The sequence below is a fragment of the Plasmodium chabaudi genome (assembly GCF_900002335.3).
Source record: "Plasmodium chabaudi chabaudi strain AS genome assembly, chromosome: 14".
NCBI classification, from domain to species: domain Eukaryota; phylum Apicomplexa; class Aconoidasida; order Haemosporida; family Plasmodiidae; genus Plasmodium; species Plasmodium chabaudi.
The window spans coordinates 468,788-489,129 of NC_030114.2; the positions used below are offsets into that span (position 1 = coordinate 468,788).

At 24.1% G+C, this 20,342-nt stretch overlaps 7 protein-coding genes across 7 annotated transcripts; 3 read left to right on the forward strand and 4 right to left on the reverse strand.

Moving 5' to 3' along the window:
* Positions 1-308: 308 nt before the first annotated feature.
* Positions 309-1,442, forward strand: PCHAS_1412600 (conserved protein, unknown function; the record flags this gene model as incomplete). Its single annotated transcript, XM_016799576.1, has 3 exons — positions 309-1,015; positions 1,162-1,243; positions 1,365-1,442. The coding sequence occupies 3 exons, from the start codon at positions 309-311 to the stop codon at positions 1,440-1,442; spliced, it is 867 nt and encodes a 288-aa protein (XP_016654848.1).
* A 34-nt stretch (positions 1,443-1,476) lies between these two features.
* On the reverse strand, positions 1,477-2,298 carry PCHAS_1412700 (mitochondrial ribosomal protein S35 precursor, putative; the record flags this gene model as incomplete). The annotated part of the gene is made up of 1 exon (XM_726920.2): positions 1,477-2,298. One exon carries the CDS (start codon positions 2,296-2,298, stop codon positions 1,477-1,479), a length of 822 nt encoding a protein of 273 aa, XP_732013.2.
* A 600-nt stretch (positions 2,299-2,898) lies between these two features.
* On the forward strand, positions 2,899-5,967 carry PCHAS_1412800 (translation initiation factor IF-2, putative; the record flags this gene model as incomplete). Its single annotated transcript, XM_735187.2, has 1 exon — positions 2,899-5,967. The coding sequence occupies one exon, from the start codon at positions 2,899-2,901 to the stop codon at positions 5,965-5,967; it is 3,069 nt and encodes a 1,022-aa protein (XP_740280.2).
* Positions 5,968-6,693: 726 nt separating this feature from the next.
* Positions 6,694-6,885, reverse strand: PCHAS_1412850 (apical ring associated protein 1, putative; the record flags this gene model as incomplete). Its single annotated transcript, XM_051320960.1, has 1 exon — positions 6,694-6,885. The coding sequence occupies one exon, from the start codon at positions 6,883-6,885 to the stop codon at positions 6,694-6,696; it is 192 nt and encodes a 63-aa protein (XP_051176980.1).
* Positions 6,886-8,032: 1,147 nt separating this feature from the next.
* On the reverse strand, positions 8,033-8,233 carry PCHAS_1412900 (conserved Plasmodium protein, unknown function; the record flags this gene model as incomplete). The annotated part of the gene is made up of 1 exon (XM_739686.1): positions 8,033-8,233. The coding sequence occupies one exon, from the start codon at positions 8,231-8,233 to the stop codon at positions 8,033-8,035; it is 201 nt and encodes a 66-aa protein (XP_744779.1).
* Positions 8,234-10,406: 2,173 nt separating this feature from the next.
* Positions 10,407-11,702, forward strand: PCHAS_1413000 (2-oxoisovalerate dehydrogenase subunit alpha, mitochondrial, putative; the record flags this gene model as incomplete). The annotated part of the gene is made up of 1 exon (XM_739684.2): positions 10,407-11,702. One exon carries the CDS (start codon positions 10,407-10,409, stop codon positions 11,700-11,702), a length of 1,296 nt encoding a protein of 431 aa, XP_744777.2.
* A 519-nt stretch (positions 11,703-12,221) lies between these two features.
* PCHAS_1413100 (conserved Plasmodium protein, unknown function) lies at positions 12,222-18,639 on the reverse strand (the record flags this gene model as incomplete). The annotated part of the gene is made up of 2 exons (XM_016799578.1): positions 12,222-18,117; positions 18,575-18,639. 2 exons carry the CDS (start codon positions 18,637-18,639, stop codon positions 12,222-12,224), a joined length of 5,961 nt encoding a protein of 1,986 aa, XP_016654849.1.
* Between the last annotated feature and the right edge of the window lie 1,703 nt (positions 18,640-20,342).

A 20,342-nucleotide genomic window follows, 5' to 3' on the forward strand; every position in this document is an offset into this window, starting at 1 on the left:
ATATTATGTTTTTATAAGCATTTTTCAAAATAAGAGGAACAAGCATTTGATTAATTACACGCATACAGGTATGCATAATATAGTATATAAATATGCATATCCTGGATAACTACTATATTCTATTTTATCATATACGTATGTACAATAAAAACAAAAATATAAAATTATAAATAATGGAAACATAGGCTGGCATATAAAACTCATCAACACACATAATGAATATTACATAACCCACTGAATAGGATGTTACTTTTAATAATAAATCGTAATTATAGTAAAATTGTTCAAGGACATAAAGCATAAACAAAATGCTGGGGAATATGATAAAAACACGTATCCCATATACCGTTATTCTGAAGAATCCGTGTTATAATTTTTTATCAAGAAAACAACTTTGGTATAGCCAATATAATAATTTAAAAAATCGAGATTCATTAAATTACCTTTATGAGTTATATAAATCAATAGAAAGTTGTAAAAGTGGGCATATGTTATATAAACTTAGTAACAAAGCATTAAATTATCAAATTTTTGATTTATATATTTGGAGATTAATAGAGAATAAATTTTATGAACTAAATAAAGAATTAACACCAAAAGAATTATCATCAATTATCAATCATTTTAAACAAATGAAAATTAATGATAGTAAAATTTATGAAAATAGTATTGACATAATATTAGCTTCACTACATAATTATTCAATACATGACTTGTCTTTAATATGTTTATCATATACTTATTTTTACAAAGTAAATAAAAATTTTTTGAATAAAATATCATCAGCAATAATTAATTTATATGAACAAGAAAAAAATCATATACAAAATTTAACTAAAAATCAGTTAAATGAATTATTTATTTCCTATGTCCATATAATTGGTGCTTATAGTAAAATACAACACAAAAATATCGATCTCTTTAAAGCGGCTTCAGTATATATTTATGAAGCTTTAAACCTTGACATAAATGTGTCACCAAAAATTATTTTAAAAATTATAGACTCCTATTCGAAGTAAGAGTTATAAAAAGTTAAAAAAAAACTCATCCATATTTTTGAAAAAAATATGATAAATAAACTAAAAAATGTATAATGAAAATATCAAAAAAATAATAAACTTGATTTACCCTTTATCATAATTTCCACTTTTTTTTATACAGTGTAAAAATTAAGCACAGCAAAATTTTTGATTTACTGGCAAAACAAATACCTACTACTAAAATCACGGACGATGAATTGAAGGTATTGAACCATATTGCATGTACACATTTATATACATAATATTCCTTCAAATATTATGTGCTTAATTTATATATGAATAATTATTCATATTTTTTTTTTTCCACTTTCCTATTCACGGCAGAATATAAAGAGAAATTTGGACATCTTGAAATATTCCAACGATACCCTTGATAAATACATTGAGTATCGATTGTCTTAATTCATGATTTGTTTAACTATTTTATTTATTGTTTTTACAAACTTTTAATTCGTTTCATTAAAAACTGAATTGCATCACCAAGATATGCAGCATTATGATTATATGTATTAAAAAAATTACTTTCCATATATATTAAATCATTTTTTAAGTCTACTCGTTCGGGTCCTAATATTTCTTTTATTTTTTTTTGTTCTTTTGGAGTTAAAGATAAATCATTTATGTTTGAACTAAAAAAACATATCGTATTATCTTCATAATCGACTGTTGACGAGCCATGCCATAATACTGAGTAATGAAAATTATGGGGAAAATTAAATCGGTCATGACTTAATGTTCTTGGCAGAACTGACTCATGTTGCAATTTAGTTAAAGGAGTTATAAATGTACTTGGATTTTTTTTAGCTTTTTCATCATCTTTTATATTTTCTTTATCATGGGTCATATTTAATAATTTTTTAATCCTGTATTTATTTCTAAATTTAAAATGTCGTCTTGTTCTTTCTTTTCCTATACACACTTTCATTATTTCTTTTTTTATATTTTTACTTATAACTGTTGGGGGTTCACATATTGTTGTTCTATCTTCTAGTCTTATAGGAGGGATTTTTATTTTTACAGCTTTTTGCTCAGCATTTAAATTTACTCTTTCTCTTTTTTTACGATTTTTTTTCCCTCGAATTTGATTAAGCATATAATACATTTTATTATTCAAAATATCCAAATGTTTATACTTATTTTCAGCACTAACAATTCCATTATGAAACTCTTGAGTCCATGAAAAAGGAACAATTCTTTTCGGCTTAACTACACCATATCTTTTTACTATGCTATTCAAGGCAAATGTTTGTATCACCATTGTTGTTTCTGATGATATATGTATACCTACCTATATAATTTTGCTTTTTTACTTATTGGCTTATATTACTTATAAATGTTCTGACATATTTATTCCTATTAATAGTGACATGTCATAAATTTTACAATAACCTAGAAAATTATACTAAATTTACATTTTTTTTATAAAAAAAGCAACAAATGTTCATTCCATACATATTTCACAAGTATGGATGTATTCCATTTTTCACAAAAAAATTTACACAATAATTTTTTTATTATCAAAAAAAAATATATATATAGCAATTCAAGGAAATTCTCCTATTATTTCACGTTAAAAAAAAATTTCAAAAGATCTATACCGCTCATTAATTTTTTCTACGCCATCCAATTTATAAAATTGTCACCTCTTTCACCTTTTTGAATATTTTTAATTTATTAAAAATTTCTCCTTTTTTTGAGAGAAAAAGCAAAGTACACTCCATTTTTCTACTAATTGTAAAAATGTGATTTATTTTCGAAATGCTGTCGTATGTTTTTTCTCCTTTCTATTCACCTTCATTTTCATCCTTTCGAACAGATATAGAATAGGTATGCTATCATGAAAAAGGGTTAAAAAAAAATGTTTTTTTTAAATCGGCAATTGTTCTATAAAGGGAAATATATACCTGTTGGAAGAAGAGTGTTTAGAGAAAAATTAGTAACAGGCCGAAAGCAGAAATCTCCAATTATTTTATTACCTCCATATATATCAATACATGAACTTCGATTAATGCTAAATATAAATTATGAAATTTGTTTTAAAGTGGCAAATGTATATAAGTGTGGTAATAAATATCGATGGAAAGATTCAAATGATAGAGTTTTTCAAACAGTAAATAAAAGGAATGTAATTATACCTTATAATGTAGCAGCGTTTGTAAGTAAAGTTTTTAAATTTAAGCCAAAGCTTATTGAACCAGAGTTATATTGTGAAGAAGAAAATAGATCCGATATTTCGTTGGAAGACATATATCAAAAAACGTATAAAATTGAAAAAGATTACAATGAAAATCAAAGTAAAATTGAAGGTAAATCAAACATATTTAATAATAACAATTTGGTCAATGATAATGATACATTCTCGATTCCGGTTGATGAAATAAACAAATTTACTGAATCAAATGAATCAAAAAAAAAACGAAATAACTATTACACAGTTGTTTCCGTAATAGGACATATAAATCATGGAAAAACAACACTTTTAGATAAAGTTACCAACAATAATTTAGCACTTTATGAAGCTGGTTGTATTACACAAAATATAAAACCTATACACTTTGAATTGGAACCTTACAAATTCACATTTTTAGATACACCAGGACATAAAATTTTTCAAATTTTAAGAGGGCGTGCTGCCTTTCTTTCCGATATATTAATAATATTGATTTCGTTAGAAGTTGGAGCAGAAATTCAAACGGAAGAAGCAATTAAATATGCAGATAAATTTAATATACCTGTTATTTTTGCTTTGAACAAAGCTGATATTTATAAAGAAAATGAATCAGTAGTAAAAGCAGAGCTAAAAAATCAATGCAATAGAATGTTTGATGAAGGAACTTTAAAACATAATTATTCAAATGAAATAGATAATGCTATTACCATATCATCTTTAACTGGGTATAATTTACCCCGATTAATAAATAGAATATATTTTATAAAACAAAATATTAATTTACCATACCACAGTGCCAATGTTTTTTACAATAATCAAAATGGGATCAAAAAAAATGTCCAATTAAAAGATGTAGCTAGTGCTAATAATAATGCAATTGACAATTTTTACAACATTAATGATGAAAATAAAGGAAGACAAAAAAGAGAATATTGGTTGAACTTGCTAAAAAAATATATTCGGAAATCGGATTGCTTATTAGCTTTAGACAAAACCCCATTTGGTATGGGGGTTGTTGTAGATATAACTAAAGACTCAAGTAAAGGAACTATACTTCATGTTATTGTAAGAAATGGATTTTTTATTGAAGGAAATTATTTTATATGTGGTTCTGCTTACGGACGAATTCAAAAAATGTATAAATTTAATAGTAATTTTAAAGAATATTGTACATATGCAACAGTTGGTATGGCTATTCAAATATCAGGAATCAAAAAAAAACACGGTAGTGCAACAACCGATGATTTAATATTTACCTTAACACAAAATGACGCATTTCGTTTATGCCAATACAGACTGATGGTAGAAAAATTATCTACTTTACAAGTTAGTGGAGAAGAAATTCAAGTTTCATGGGAAAATGATATGAAAAAAAACGAATTTCATGCAGAAGATATTTATGAAAACAGACTTGAAATGTCAGAAAAAAGAAAAGCTATTGAAGAATTTGGAATAGAGAATGAAAATAATATTTTTAATCAAGTAACAATGAAAGATTTTCATAAAAGTAATACACAAATTGAAAAAGAAGAAAATGATTTTGTAGAAATACATTTAGAAGAGGAAAATAAATATGAAGAAATCAAAAATGATAAAAATAACTACATTAAAACCGTACTTTCACAAAATGATGATGATCAAAGCATTTTAATACCCGAGCAAAAAAAAGTTATATTTTTTGATAATCAACCAAATGATGATAATTTATTAAATAGCTTAGCTGATTCCAAAAAAGATGCATATCACATAGAGGACCAACCACATCATACAAATTATGCTCATTCTGATAAAATTAATCAAAATATTAATTTAAATACCCAGAATTATTCACAGACAGATATTTGTACCGAAGATGATCTAAGTTCTATGGAAAATCAAAAAATGAATGGAATAAATAATAATATACAACATAACAAAATGGAAGGCGATGCTATAGATGGAGAAACAAATTTCACTAAAATGGGTAGAAAAAACAAATATTATAAAAACAAGAATACTATAAATAATATATCTTTCAATAAAGAAAAGTTGGAAAACATAGCCAATGAAGAATATAATGAAGGGACGAACAAATTAAACGAACCTTGGTATTATGAAGAAAATGAAGATACATGGTCTAAAAAAGTTCTACAACGAAATGAAGAACTTATGGATATTTGGAGAAACAAAACCAGACAAAGAGAGCTAGAAAAGGAAAGACAGCAGTTTTATGAAAAGCAAATGATATTGAAAAATGAAATTACAAAGAGAAATGTTTTAGGTGAAAAACAACTAACTGAAGAAGAAATTAACAATTATCTTTATAATGACCACAATAAAGTTGATTCCAATTCATCAAAACAAGAAGAAGGAATCAAGCTGCCAAAAAAAAATGTTCCTGTTATACCTATTATTATAAGAACTAACTATGTTGGAATGTTTGATATTTTTTTAGATGAATTTGAAAACATTCAAAACAAATATAATGTAAAAATATCGGTTGTTCATGGAGGTATAGGACCTGTTACTCCAAATGATGTTGTACATGCTGAAGTAGAAACTAATTATGGGTATTGTTGCATTTACGCATTTCATGTCAAAGTATTACCGGATTCAGTAAAGCAAGCTGTCCTCTCCAATATTGTAATAAAACAGTTTGATGTATTTACTGATGTCATCGATGATATAGTTAAAAGAATTAAAAATATAAAAGCTTTAATGGCCCATAACATGTATGTAAGAAGTCTTAAAAATGAAAGGACACAAGAAGGATTATAAAAAAATGTATACTTCGCAAATTATATTCAATATTTTTAATAAAAACTTTCAAAAGAGACAAAAAGAAGTATACCACATATTTGAATAATATTTTTATAATGAAAATATTATTACTAACCATAAAATTTAACTTTATCCTTTTGAAAACCGTAGTTTATTAAATTTTATTCTAATAAATTTCACACATATATATTCTTAAATATGTGATACTTGTGTGCACATGCTCCTATGCATTCAGGGTATTATTTTTTTTGTTTTTTATAATTAAATATAAAAATATGTTGATGTTTGCAAATTTTTAAAAGTGTTATTATATTTATGTATATATTTAATAAAAAACAAACTACAAAATTCGTAAATTTATATTAATTTGTTGAATTAATACAAAAATAAATTATGTGAAGCAAAAGGTACATAAAACGACAACATATATATATTGAAAAGTGAAAAAAACAAAAAAGGTTACATATCGAATAACATTTTTATTTAAATCGTAATAGTTTTAATCATAATAACATTGAAGATATATAAATTTGTATTGAAATATACTTATATATTCTTTTTTTTTAATGTACTTCATTTGTTTATGTAATTGTTTCTTTCATTAGTTTTCTTCCATTGTCTGCGGATTTCTCAACTTTATTTATTTGATCTCTGAATGATAATATTTATTCAATATGCCTAGTTTATTGCACTATATAGGCAAACTGTAAATTCTCAATATTCTCATATTATTATGGTTTTGCCCCCTATTGGATTAGAAATAAAAACAACTGGAAAACGAGGTTGTATTGGTGTAGCTATGATAGTTGGAGTAGGGGCTGTGTATATGGTATATACGGCTGGTGTTGATACAACGGGGACAGATATACATTCCTTGTATATTATTGAGGAGCTTGGGGCGTATAAGATAGACATTTTTGCTAATTTGGTAATTTTAAGTAAAAAAAAAAGAAGAAATAACTAAGCAATTAGATATGCAAATATTAATATGAAGAATGCAAAAATATGTTATAAAATATTAAGTCTACTGTAAAAATATTAATTTTATTTAATAATATTATGGCCGATGTTATTAAAATTGAGTGTAAAAATAAAAAAAATTATATTAAAATTATTTGGAAACTGCATAAAAATTAATTAATTCTCATAATAAATGAAAATAAATATATATTTTAAATGAAAATAAATTTAATAATTAAAATTATAATATAGAGACTTAATTTTTATTTTTTTTAATTATTTTTTAACTAAATAGCTACCTACAAAATATAAATAAAATATTTTTTAATTGTCTAATAAATTTCGCTTTATTATATTTTTTTTTAAATATGTTGTGCATACATTTTTTTCAATAACAGTAGCTAATAAAAATGACAAAATAGCTATTTTCTTCGCTAAATTTATAAAACATTCTACAAATTGTTATGACCAATTTATATTTTTTTATATATATAGCTTTTTTATTACAGCAATATATGTATTTTTTCCATGCAACCAATTAAAATTAGCTACTTAGACAGAATAATACTGAGATCAATATACATATAGTTCCCAAAATATCGAAAAAAATTTCAATTATTTTTTTTTATTAACACGCAATAATATTTTTTGGATGTTTTGGTGTGTGTAATAAAGATCTAGTAGTAACAATAGCTAACTGTACTAGTTTTCATGTACATACAAAATTGGGAGAAAGTTAAAAAATATTTTTTTTTCTTATTTCCTTTTTAAATAAAGCATTTTATGTATATGAAAAAAATTATAGCATAATATAAAAAGGGGGGAAATGTGTAACAAACAAAACATATGACTTAATAACAAAAACATAAGATATAGTATATGTGTGCAAAAATATTGCTATTCTGCAATTTATTCAAAAAAACAGTAAGCCATGTTTTAAAATATTTATATGATAAACAGCTTATATAAAGTAACTTATTTACATTAAAAATGTATTTATATCTTCATAAGAAATATTTACCATCTTATTGAAGCTTATTTTTATTTATTTTAAGCTTATTTTTTCAGTGGCTTGTTTTATTTGTTTTCTTCTATTTCCATGTTATATTATTACAGTTACGGGAGAAGTGTAGGCATAGCTAAGGCAAACCTGTGGAGCCGGAATAACTTGAATATTTTTGATAATTGGTATAGTTTGAGGAAAAGTATAGACAACCGTTTGAGGTACTACATTATATGTAGTTGTGTAAACAACTGGGGTTGACTGTAATGTAACCATCGGTGATACGACTGTTGTAATCATTTTCTAAAAGAAAAAAAATATATACTCATATGTTACAACTAAAATATAATATTTAACTTATACACTTTAACACATTTGATGACGTGTTAAAATATATACATTTTGTCTTTTTTTCTTATGAATTTGTCATATTTTAAGCATATACATACAAATACAAAAAACTAAAAAAATGTTGTGGCTGATATTTCTTAATTTTGGGGTAAATATTAAATGTGTTAAATGCCTTCTATTAGGTTAATATATGATTTATTCGGTATTTTGCTGCGCGAAAAGCCAAAGGACAATTAATGGGATTTACAACTTTCGTATATATAAAATTGTTATTTTAAAAGTTAAATTGCACGTTGCAATGTAAAATTTACAATAATATAATTATTATATGTTAATAAAATTTAAATGTTAAAAATAGTAAAAATACAACAAGAGTTATAATTTTTTATCAAATAGAGCTCGAATAAATTAATTTGCAATTGTAAAATTTAAACATCCGCATAAAAATATATATAGCAACCAATCATGTTTGTAAAACCGTTATTATCTATTTAACTCAGGTGTACTTTAATTAAAGACCAAAATTAAATAACATTTTATTTTTGTAAACTAATTTGTATTTTTGATATTGCTAAATTTATTTATGATTTTTATTTGTTTTTTGCTTATTAAAGTTAATAAATATATACAAAGGCATTTATGTACATAGTACTATATATGTGTAAAAACATTTTTTTAAAAGGAAGTAGCATTTCTGTCTTTTAAAATATAAGCGGCTTTCCTTGTTCACGTTTGAAATTCAAATTCAGAAATAAAGAAAAATGCAGTTTTATAATTTTATATAATTTTTAATTTGTGCATGTACCTTTAAATATGTGTTTTTTAGCCAAAAAAAACATAATAAGATATAATCAGAAGTTATTATATAATGCCTTTTCTTTATACATCGAAACAGCACTTACACAACAAGTCATTTTATAATTGTATAATAATGCAATTTGTGATGAACCATCACGTGGAAAATATTTAAATGATATTTTTATATATTTTGTGGTAGAAATTTCGATATTTATATATTTTTCCCTTTTTAATTACACACTTTTGCAAAGTATAATTAGCTATAAAATTTGTTTATGATCCATCGAAAAATTAAAAAAATTAAGGTAATAGTCATAACATACACAATGGTAAACCGTAAAAAATATACCTTTGAAGATGACCAATATTATATCCCATGTGAGGAACATAATATTCAAGGGCGTTTACATAATACTACAAAGTAGCATATAATTGTATATATGTATTGTTCATAATAATATGCGAATCAAAGCTTATTTTATGTAATTTTAAAATCTATGAAAAATAACGATATCATTCAAGTATATTAAATTTTAACGATTTTCCCTAAATATGTACTTACAAGTACAATCCTGCACTTCTTTATATATATTCGGCTTTCTCATTATAATTATTTCCACTTAATTTTAAATATATTTTATAAGCTTAAAAAATGAATTTAAGCATTCTCTAACATATATATCTCAATATTTGGTCACAAGCAAATCAAATGTATATATACATAACTTAGGGCATTATATAGCGACATATTACACATTATGATATTATTACAATTTTTGGTGCTAATTTAAGAATATAATATAATTTTACATTATTAATAATATATATATACCAAAATATTGAGAAAAAATATTTTTTATTAAAAAATTATTCACCACGTATATTTTCAAGGTACGCAATGAAATACTAAGTAAAAATATATACACATCGAAAAGCAAAAAGGCCAAAACGTTGCGTATGCATATAAACAAGTATTTTTTAAAACACATTCATATACGATAATAATTTTATTTATCTGATCATATATTTTTTTTTGCTTTTAGTTATTTATATATATTTCATTTTTTTAATATTTAAAAAGGAAAAAAATGTCCGCTTGTAAATCTATTTCTTTGGAACATTATTTAATTAAGCAATTTATAGATAAATATATACACGCATATATATAATATGTAAATTGTGTTAAAAAAATAAACTATGTATACTCTTGTATAATTATATATAATATATGTATATGTATATGTAATAATATAGTAATAATACTGGGGATAACAAAGATTATTGAATTGAATAAAAGGTGTAATATTTTTTATTGTTTAAAATAATGATGAATACTTTGCAAAAATTTGTATGCAGGAATAATAATCTCCTAAAGTTATGTTCCAAAAGAAATATATGTAACTTAAGTAAACAAAATAAATTTTCAGGATATAAAATTTATACAGATGGGTTAATTCATTCCGAATTTTCCACCGACTTAAAAACAGTAAATGAAGTTGCAAAACTTCCAATATTTCGTATTTTGGATACGAATGGAAATTTATTAGATGGTCACACTGCACCGTTTGATGATGAAGAAGTATTAAACTTGTATAAACAGATGGTGGAATTTTCAATATGGGATGAAATATTTTATGGTATTCAAAGGCAAGGAAGAATATCATTTTATATAGTAAATGATGGGGAAGAAGGCTTACATTTTGGAATTGGTAAAGCCTTAACTGTAGATGATCATTTATATTGCCAATATCGAGAAACTGGTATTTTATTAAGTAGAGGTTTTACTTATGAAGATATACTTAATCAACTTTTTGGAACAAAGTATGATGAAGGTAAAGGAAGGCAAATGTGTATATGTTATACTAAGAAAGATTTAAATATTCATACAATTACTACACCATTAGGGTCACAATTGTCTCATGCTGCTGGCTGTGGTTATGCATTAAAGTTGGATAATAAAAAAGCAGTTGCTGCTACATTTTGTGGTGACGGATCGTCATCTGAAGGCGATTTTTATGCTGCTGTAAATTTTGCTTCTGTAAGGCAATCCCAAACTATGTTTATTTGTAAAAATAATTTATATGCTATATCAACATCGATAAAAGATCAATATAGAGGAGACGGTATTGCTCCTAGAGCATTAGCATTAGGTGTTGAATCTATAAGAGTCGATGGAAATGATTTATTCGCTAGTTATTTAGCTACTAAAAAAATGAGAGATATTTGCATTCAAGAATCCAAACCTGTTTTTATGGAATTTATGTCCTACAGATATGGACATCATAGTACTTCAGACGACTCAACTTTGTACAGACCAAAAGAAGAAAATGATGCATGGAAAAAAGAAGGAGTTCATCCAATAAGCAGATTATTCTTGTATTTAAAAAATAAAAATTTATACACAGATAATGAAGATCAATTACATAGAAAAAGTGTCAAAGAAAAGGTATTAAAAGAATTAAAAAAATATGAAAATGTTAAAAGGTATAATATTGTAGGAGGATTATTTGAAGATGTCTATCATGAAGAAGATTGGAATATTAAGGAGCAAAGAGAGCAGTTTGAGCAATTTTTTAAGGAAAATAAAAATAATTATGACACTTCAAAATTTGAAAATTAGTCTGAATAACATTGATATTGTTTTTTGCACACTATTTTTAAAGTCCTCAAAAAAATCATGTGGCAAAATACATTACGAACTACGGTGATATATATTTGAGTTTATAGGGAAAGCAATTATATCCTCATATTTATAATCCCGTTATAATTCTCCCAAAAATAAAAATATATGGGTGAACAAAAGTGGATACTCATTAATTTTATTTCCACAATTTTTTTAATAATAAAATTATATACATATATATATGCATATACCGTTATATATATTTAACAAATCGTGTTTTTTTTATAAACAAAAACATAAGAAAATATAAAAAATTATAGTAAAATAATTAATCAGCGGATAAAAGATAATTCATCATTTATTTATTGACAAGGTATATAAGGACAAATCAACAAAAACAATAAATAAAACAATCGAATACATGATAAAATATTATGTAAAAAATATAGCAAATGAAAATATGTATTATTTAAAATGGTTTACAATATTTCATAATTTTTCTTTATTTTATGGTAATTATATATCCATATTGGTTTCATTTTTTAATATATTTTCAAAATTTTGACTACTGTCTTCATCTTGGCTATCTGGTGTCGATATAAAACTCGATAATTTTACAACATTTAATGAGTTTGATGAAGCACTATCATCATTATTTTTTTTTTTCAATAAAAAGGAATCAAGACCATCTTGATCACCCTGACGTTTATTTGTATTTTCGTCTAAATATGCGTGGCTATTATGAAGATATATTTCATTATACATAGTATTAGGTACTTCTTTTTTCTCAATCATATCATCTGAAAGTATTATCTCATTATAATTTTTTTTTTTATTATTACTTTTTTTTCCTTTTTTATCGCTATTTATTTCATAATCTAACATAGAAAAGGAGCTATCGTCTTTTATACTTTGACTTTTTACACAATTATTTCGTTCTTTGTTTTGTTTGCTCTTTTTCGTCTTCTCTTTCTTTTTTTTGCTTCCCCTACTACTCTTACTATCCTTAGAATTTTGCTCCAAATAAGAATCAATTAAATTTTTTTCAAGTAATTTTTCATCGCATTTTATATCTTCTACATCATTAGAACTATTTCCAAATCTTGGTGACTTTTTACAATTATCAAAAGAGCTGGTTTTATATTTTTCTCCTAATAAATTTTCATCCATACTGCTATTTTCATTGTCCACATTTTTTATGTTATGGTTTGCTTCTATTTCATTTATTTTGGATTCATCAATTTCTTTCTTCACTATAGTAATATTATCACAGGGATTTTCCATTTTATGTTTATTAGTATTTTTATTATTTTCATTTGTCTCATTGATATTGTTAACATTATCTTTATCATCTTTCTTCTTTATAATTTTATTGCCGACTTTCGAATTTTCTTCTTCTTTATGTTTTGATACGTTCAAGCTTTGATCAGGGACATCAATATTTGTTGCGCTCCTTTTTTTTTCTTTTAATTTATGTATATATGAATATAATTTATCAACTTTTATACTCATTTTTTTCTTTGTTGATTCTTCACTTTTATTATTTTCTTTATTCTTATTATGGTGTTTATCACTTTTTTCACTTCCATCACTATGTAGAGCATGCTTTTCAGTTTCCCAATTTAGATGAGGGTCATCTAAAATGTAATCTTCTTTTTCTAATGTGTCTGGATTATTTTTATGATCATCAATTTTATTTAGAGGAACAGTATCATCATTATCTGTTACAACACTTTGGCTATAATTTGTTTTTTCTTCTCCCTTTTTCTTTGAATGTTTAAAACCAAATTTTCCCAGATTTGTTAAAAACTTATTAAACTTATTTTTATTTTTTTTTTCGCTAGTTTCTATTTTTGAATATTTATCATAATAAGTTTCATCTCCATTTGAATAATAAGATGCACAGGAATATGCAATAGAATCGTTTCTTTTACTTTTATTCATTGAACCTTTTTCTGTTTCATTTTCTTTAATAGTACTTTCGATTATATCTTTTACCTCATCGTGTTCTGTTTTATCTACAACATTCAAAGCATTGCATTCCTTCTTTTCATCACCTTTTTCTAACGACACTGCTTCTTTATTTTTATCTTGTTTATTTTTCGAACTATCGTCTGATTTTACTTTCTTTGTTTCTGCAATCACTTTAGACAAATTCGTATCTTCTCCAATTATTTCATTATTTTCTTGACGTGTTACCGAATTTTTTTTTTTACTCTTAGGTTCATCTTTTTGATTCACCTTTTCAGTAATTTTTTCTTTTTCTTGGAGGTTATCCGTTTTGGCTACTGGTACGTTTTTTACTCCCGCCGAGGTTTTTATTTCACTTTTATCGCTACTACCTTTTTTAGTTTTAATTTGTGTTTCAATCTGATCAGTTTGATGAATTGATTTATTTGAATCATTCGAATCTGAACTAGAGCTATGGCTTTTATTTGTACTAACATCAAACTCGTCTTCTTCGTCAAACCTCTCAAAGATTATACTTTTTTCAATGTCATCTTCAATATGTAAATGATCACCTACTTCTTTTTTTAAAATTTGAAATTCGAATTCTTCATCAAATTTAAATTCGTCTATCGAACTTGATTTATTATTTAAATCTTCATCATCCTCACTTTTATTAGTCTTTTTTTTGTTTGCATCATTTTTTTTATGATCATCTTCTTCATCGCTATTTTGATTACTGCTTTCGTTGTTATATTTATCCTCATTATTTTCAGCATTACTTTCAATTGTATTATCTTTCTTTTTATTTTTTTCTTTAGATTTGGAAGATGGGGATTTATCATCTTCTTTTTTTTTCTTTTTTCTGCTTAAATTAAATATTTTTTTAAAAGTACTTATATTACTTTTTTTGCTATTTTTTTTTTTCATATGTATTTTTTTATCTTCTTTATTATTATATTTGAACGAATAATCAGACCCTTCATTTGAATCATCCGATTTGCCTTCTACAATTGCAGATCCATTATTTGACTCAATATGAGAACCCTTTTTATTATAATCACTTTTGAACATAAAGAAACTACCAAAAAAAGATCCACCAACATTATCTCCTTTTTTCTTTTTTATATTATTATTACTTTTTTCAACTATTTCAGATTTATTTAAATTCTTATTTTTAAAAGAATCATTATCCAGGTAGGACATATTATTTTCGTATGAATTTTTAGCATAATATTCGTCATCACTTTTATTTGCTTCTTTTATTTTCTTGTCTTCAATAATTTCTTCATTGTAGCTATTTCGTTTACCAAGATTTGGATTATTATGTTTATCCATTCGTGTAGTATTTCGCTTATCTGTCTCATCACTATTTCTTTTTTTGTATTGCTCGTTTATATTGTTATTAGTAGTAGTAGTATTTTCAGCACTGTTTCTTTTTTGCTTACTTTCTATCTTTTTTCCATCTTCATTATTATTGTTAGCAGTTATTCCTTCACCTTCTGTTTTTTCTGTCAAGCTCTGTTTTTTAGGGGTTTCAGTAGTTTGTTTTGTATCCTTACTAATGCTACTTTTTTTCTTATCTTGTTTGTGCGTTTTTTTATTGAAACTATAAATTAAAGAGTGCACATATCCCTTCTTTTTTGATGAATCTTTTTTTTTTTTTGCATCGTTTCCATTCTCTTGAGCATTGGCTTCGCCATTATTAAATTCATTAACTTTTTTTATCATTTCTATTTTTTTGCTACTTAAACCAGTTACATAAAGTTGAGCATATAAATCCTGATGACACATTGCACTTCTTTCATAATCTAATGTAACCTCATGAATATTATTTTTAACTATATTGTTTACTGAAAATTCATTTGCTATTTTTTTTTCCATATTACACAATTTTACATTCATTAAACCCTTTACGCGACCACACCATAATTCTTTTATTTTATTATTTATACATTTTTCTAAATATTTTTTTTTTTCGTCTTTTAATTTTTCTAATTCTATATTATTATTAATATATTCTCTTTGTAATTTTAAATCTATCCATTGCCATTTTGAGCAATCTTTTAACCATTTCTCAAAAAGTTTAAAGCTACCCCATTTATCATTTAAAAATGTTTCGATTTTTTTAAAATCGTCTTTATTAGACAATATTTCAAAACCTGTATATGCATGAGCATCATCCATATTTGTTTCCACAATTGTATCTGCATTCTTAGTTTCATAATTTATCAACTGAATGTTGTTACCCACATGTGCATTCTTATCATTACTAGTGTCATGAATATGGATCTCATTGCCCACATTTTCTATGTTCAATACATGATGACTACTATTTAAATTTCTATTATGATCATTATCAACAGAAATTTGTGCAGGTACAAAATTGTTATTTGCTATAAGTTGCATAGTATTCGGATCATAGTACAAATTTTCAACCCTTCTTATGGCTACTTTATTATTATAATTATTGTCTAAACATTTGTACAGAATATTATTATTATATATTTCATTTTGTATATTATTACAGTTATCTACAAAATTAATACAATTAATTTGTTCACTTGAAATTCTTGTATCTCCATTACAAAACAAATTACATTCTGGGCTATTTCTAAATGATAATGGCATCATTACATTATTATTTTTATTACTATTGATAGGAATATTATTATGCATACTTCGCCTACCTATATTTAAATTATGTGTAAGCCTATTATTACTATAAGTTTTATTCATATTCTGAGTGTTCATATTTATGTACCCATTTTGTATTCCATCAAAATTGTATTCATTTAATGGCTTTGCATTAGATAAAGTACTAAATTGCATACTTGAAGCTTCTGCATGGTTGTTCGCTTTATTATTCAAAATAGCATTACCATGCATAGGCATATCAATTACATTATTAGCCAAATTATTTGGTAAGTTCATGCAAATATTTTGATGAGATAAATGAGCAGGATATGATTGAGTTTCCATTTTATGAGAGCTTTTACATAATTGGGCTGTATTTAAAACTTTTGACACTGTATTAATTTCAGTATTTTTATTTGATACATTTCTATGAGAAGTTGTATTATCATTTGGGGTGTCTTCTTCTACCCCTTTGTTTATTTTATCTATAATGCAATAATTCTTAAATTTATTCATATGCTGTGATAATACGCTGGCTTTAGCAGCATTTATTTTATCGTCAGTATAAATAGAATCGTATAAATAAAAAAAATCATTCAAATCTCTATAATAAGGCGGACATACTAATTGCTTCTTTTGAGCAGCTTTATATTCGTATTCTTTTTTTTTTTCTATCGGCTCATTTCCTAAAACATTGTAGACTTTTTCAGGAGATGGAATAGTTGTCATATTATCTATTGAATTAAAAATTAAGTTTATCACATTTTTTTTTATATTATGTATATCATCATTTAAATTTTTTACATTATCATAGTAACTTTGTACTTCTTCTTCTAAAGAATATTTTAATTGCTTATATAAAAAAGATAACATTGTTTTAGCAAAAGTAAGTTCTCCATCTTGATCTCCAATCCTTTTCATTTCATTTATTTTATTGTATACAATTTCTTTTATTAAACTATTAAATTTTTTTGTATCATAAACACACAAAATTAATTCTTTTAATTTAGTATTGATATATTTAAATTTTAAAAGATCAAATGTTATTTGATTTAGAATAACTTTATTTATATCATCTTTAATTGTACTGTCTTCTAAATATTCATATTTTGTTTTTAATTTATTTTTTCTTATATCTTCTATTAATATATCAATTATTTCATTTTGAAAAAGTAAAATATATTTTAAATCATCATAAATCCTTTTCACATTTCCTTTTTTTTTTATTTTATCGATATCTGCTTTTATCTTTTCAACTTCTCTCTTTAAATCTTCATGTGGTTCAAAATTTAAATTCTTGTCCATATTGTTCTGAGCTTTTGCTTCCTCTTCAGCATTATTAGAATTGTCTATATAATTTAGACTTTTTTTTTTTTTTTTATTGCTACTTTTTTTTTTTTTAATCTTTACATTATCATTATCATCTTTTGATTTCTTCTTATTCATACTAATTTTTTTTTTCATATTTTTCGCACTTTTGGAATTTCTTTTATCGCTATGCTTAGCATTGGTATTTGCATTTTTATCAGAAGAGTTCTGTTTATTTAATTCACTAAAAGACAAATAATATTTTTGTTGATCTACATGTTCTGGATTAGATAGTAAATAAGAATCATATATATCAGAAATGGAACCTTTTTCCATTTTATATATTTTTTTATCTTTTTTCAATAAGCTCATAATATCTATTTTTTTTTTTGTATGCTTTCTTTTTATTTCTCCTTCACCATTTGGTGTTGCTTTTTTTATTTTGGTCCCCATTCTAACATCATTTGAGCTAGTCATTTCTTTCATAGCATTTATTTCGTTCTCATACACATTTTCGGTTCTAAAAAATAATGGAAAAATATAAATATTATAATATATTCATTTATTTAACACAATAGACATAACAAAGACATTCAACGAATAGCCAAATTACATGCACACATTTATATATACATTATTTTTTATGCATTCTTCATATTGATTATTTTATTATTGTGTTCGTTGAAACGGTACAACATTTTTCAAATGCATTCACTCTGATATACAATTTCAAATAATTAAACATTTTCTAATAAAAATATTTCCACGTGCATCTTTTTTTATTTTCCATTTGCATGTATATGTGTGCATATGGATCTTATAATGAATTTTATAAAGTAATGAATATTTTGAAATCAAATATGAGTTAAAAAATATGCGTTTACAAGGATGCACCATTAAAACTGATATAATTTATATTGGCACATGTATGAATGCTGTGAATGTATTATTCCTTTTTCTACTTTTTTCATACTTACATATTACTTCCTATGAAAAGTTCATGAGATTTGGTAGAATCTCTCAAGTTCATAGAGTCATTCATTTTAACTTCTCCCCTATCTGTTATAATATTCTAAATACAATTGTGTATTTATATTTGTAAGGGGTTAACCACAACATGAATAATTCACATAAGTAATTACCCCCGTTTATCAATTTATTACTTATAACAATATTAACATATAAATATATATTTATATTTTTAAATAGTGATAATGCCTTAAAACTAATACGTTTTGTGCATTGATTGACTGCATATATTATTCTTTAATCATTTTGATAATTGTGCTATTAATAACATATATAAATATAGGTATCATTTTTATATTTTCTTTATTTTCCTACATATAAATAAAATTGAATGCCAACTTAATTATTATTTTACAAAAACACTATAATTTCATACATCACCTTAATATATATAAATAATATATATGCCTAATCAAAGAAATTATATAAAATTATGCAAAAATATATTAATTATACTTTGATTTGGCATTACTTCACACACACAAAAAAATATAATAATAAAATAGTAATAAACGACGTATAAATATTTTAATGACAAAAAAATCAACGAAATTATTTTAAATTAACAATAATTTATAAATCTGCATAAAAACGTTACATAAGTATATTATATAAGTTATAGAATGTTATAATAATTTTTTTTTTGCAGACGACATTTTTTTTTCCCGAGATATATTCAGCAATATATTTAATTATATGCAGACGGAAATTTATATTTTATTTGAACCATTTTATGGAAAATTTATTGGTGCCACAAATAATCAAAAAAACATTGATAAAATTAATAATTAAGTATAATATTTCCAAACACATTTCTTATTTTTATATTTTTTTAAATATATTAATATTTCTTTCATTTTAATGGGTATAAAAATTTTATTATTTTTTGTAACCATAAAAAATGTAATTTAATACATTATGTAACTACTTATAAATTTATCGTATCAAAAATATGATGTGGTTTGGTATGGATATTTTATTTTTATGATTTTTTACTTTTTTAACATAGCATACTTATGTTGCCTCCTTTTATCATTTTATTTTGTTAATATAAATATTCGCATATGTATATATTTACATATGTGCATATATATTAACATTAAGCATTCATCATATGATATACTAAACAGTCTATATTTCCATATCCGTTTAAAAATTTAACAATGTTAAAAGCATTGTATATGCATTTTTGAATATAAAAATAATATATTTCACCTTTAAATATTAAGAGGACAAACTATTCATATAGGAATAAAAAATATACCTAAATAAACATTTCAATAATGCGTCCATATGCTTATATACACTTTACAAAAATTTAATTTTCAAAGAACAAAAAAGCATATATATTATTTAATATACATTTTTTATCTTTAAATAAGAGCCATAAAAATTGGATACAATGAAAAAAACAATTCATACATATTTATAATTATAATGATAATACAAAAGTTTCCAATCTATTTATATTGTATAATGCAACTGTAATGGTGTAAAATAAATAAATATTATGCGATAATATTGAAAAACGGTGATTTATTATTATATTCTTTTAATAAAAATATAAGCCGAATTTTTTTAAGCACAAGCAAAAAATATTGAATTAGCTTTTAATAAAACTTTTCTATATAATCCCATTTATTAAAACATTATTTTTTTGAATACATGCTTGAAATATTTTTGCTTAAATATTCAGTTATAGCGTGCCTGTGTTTA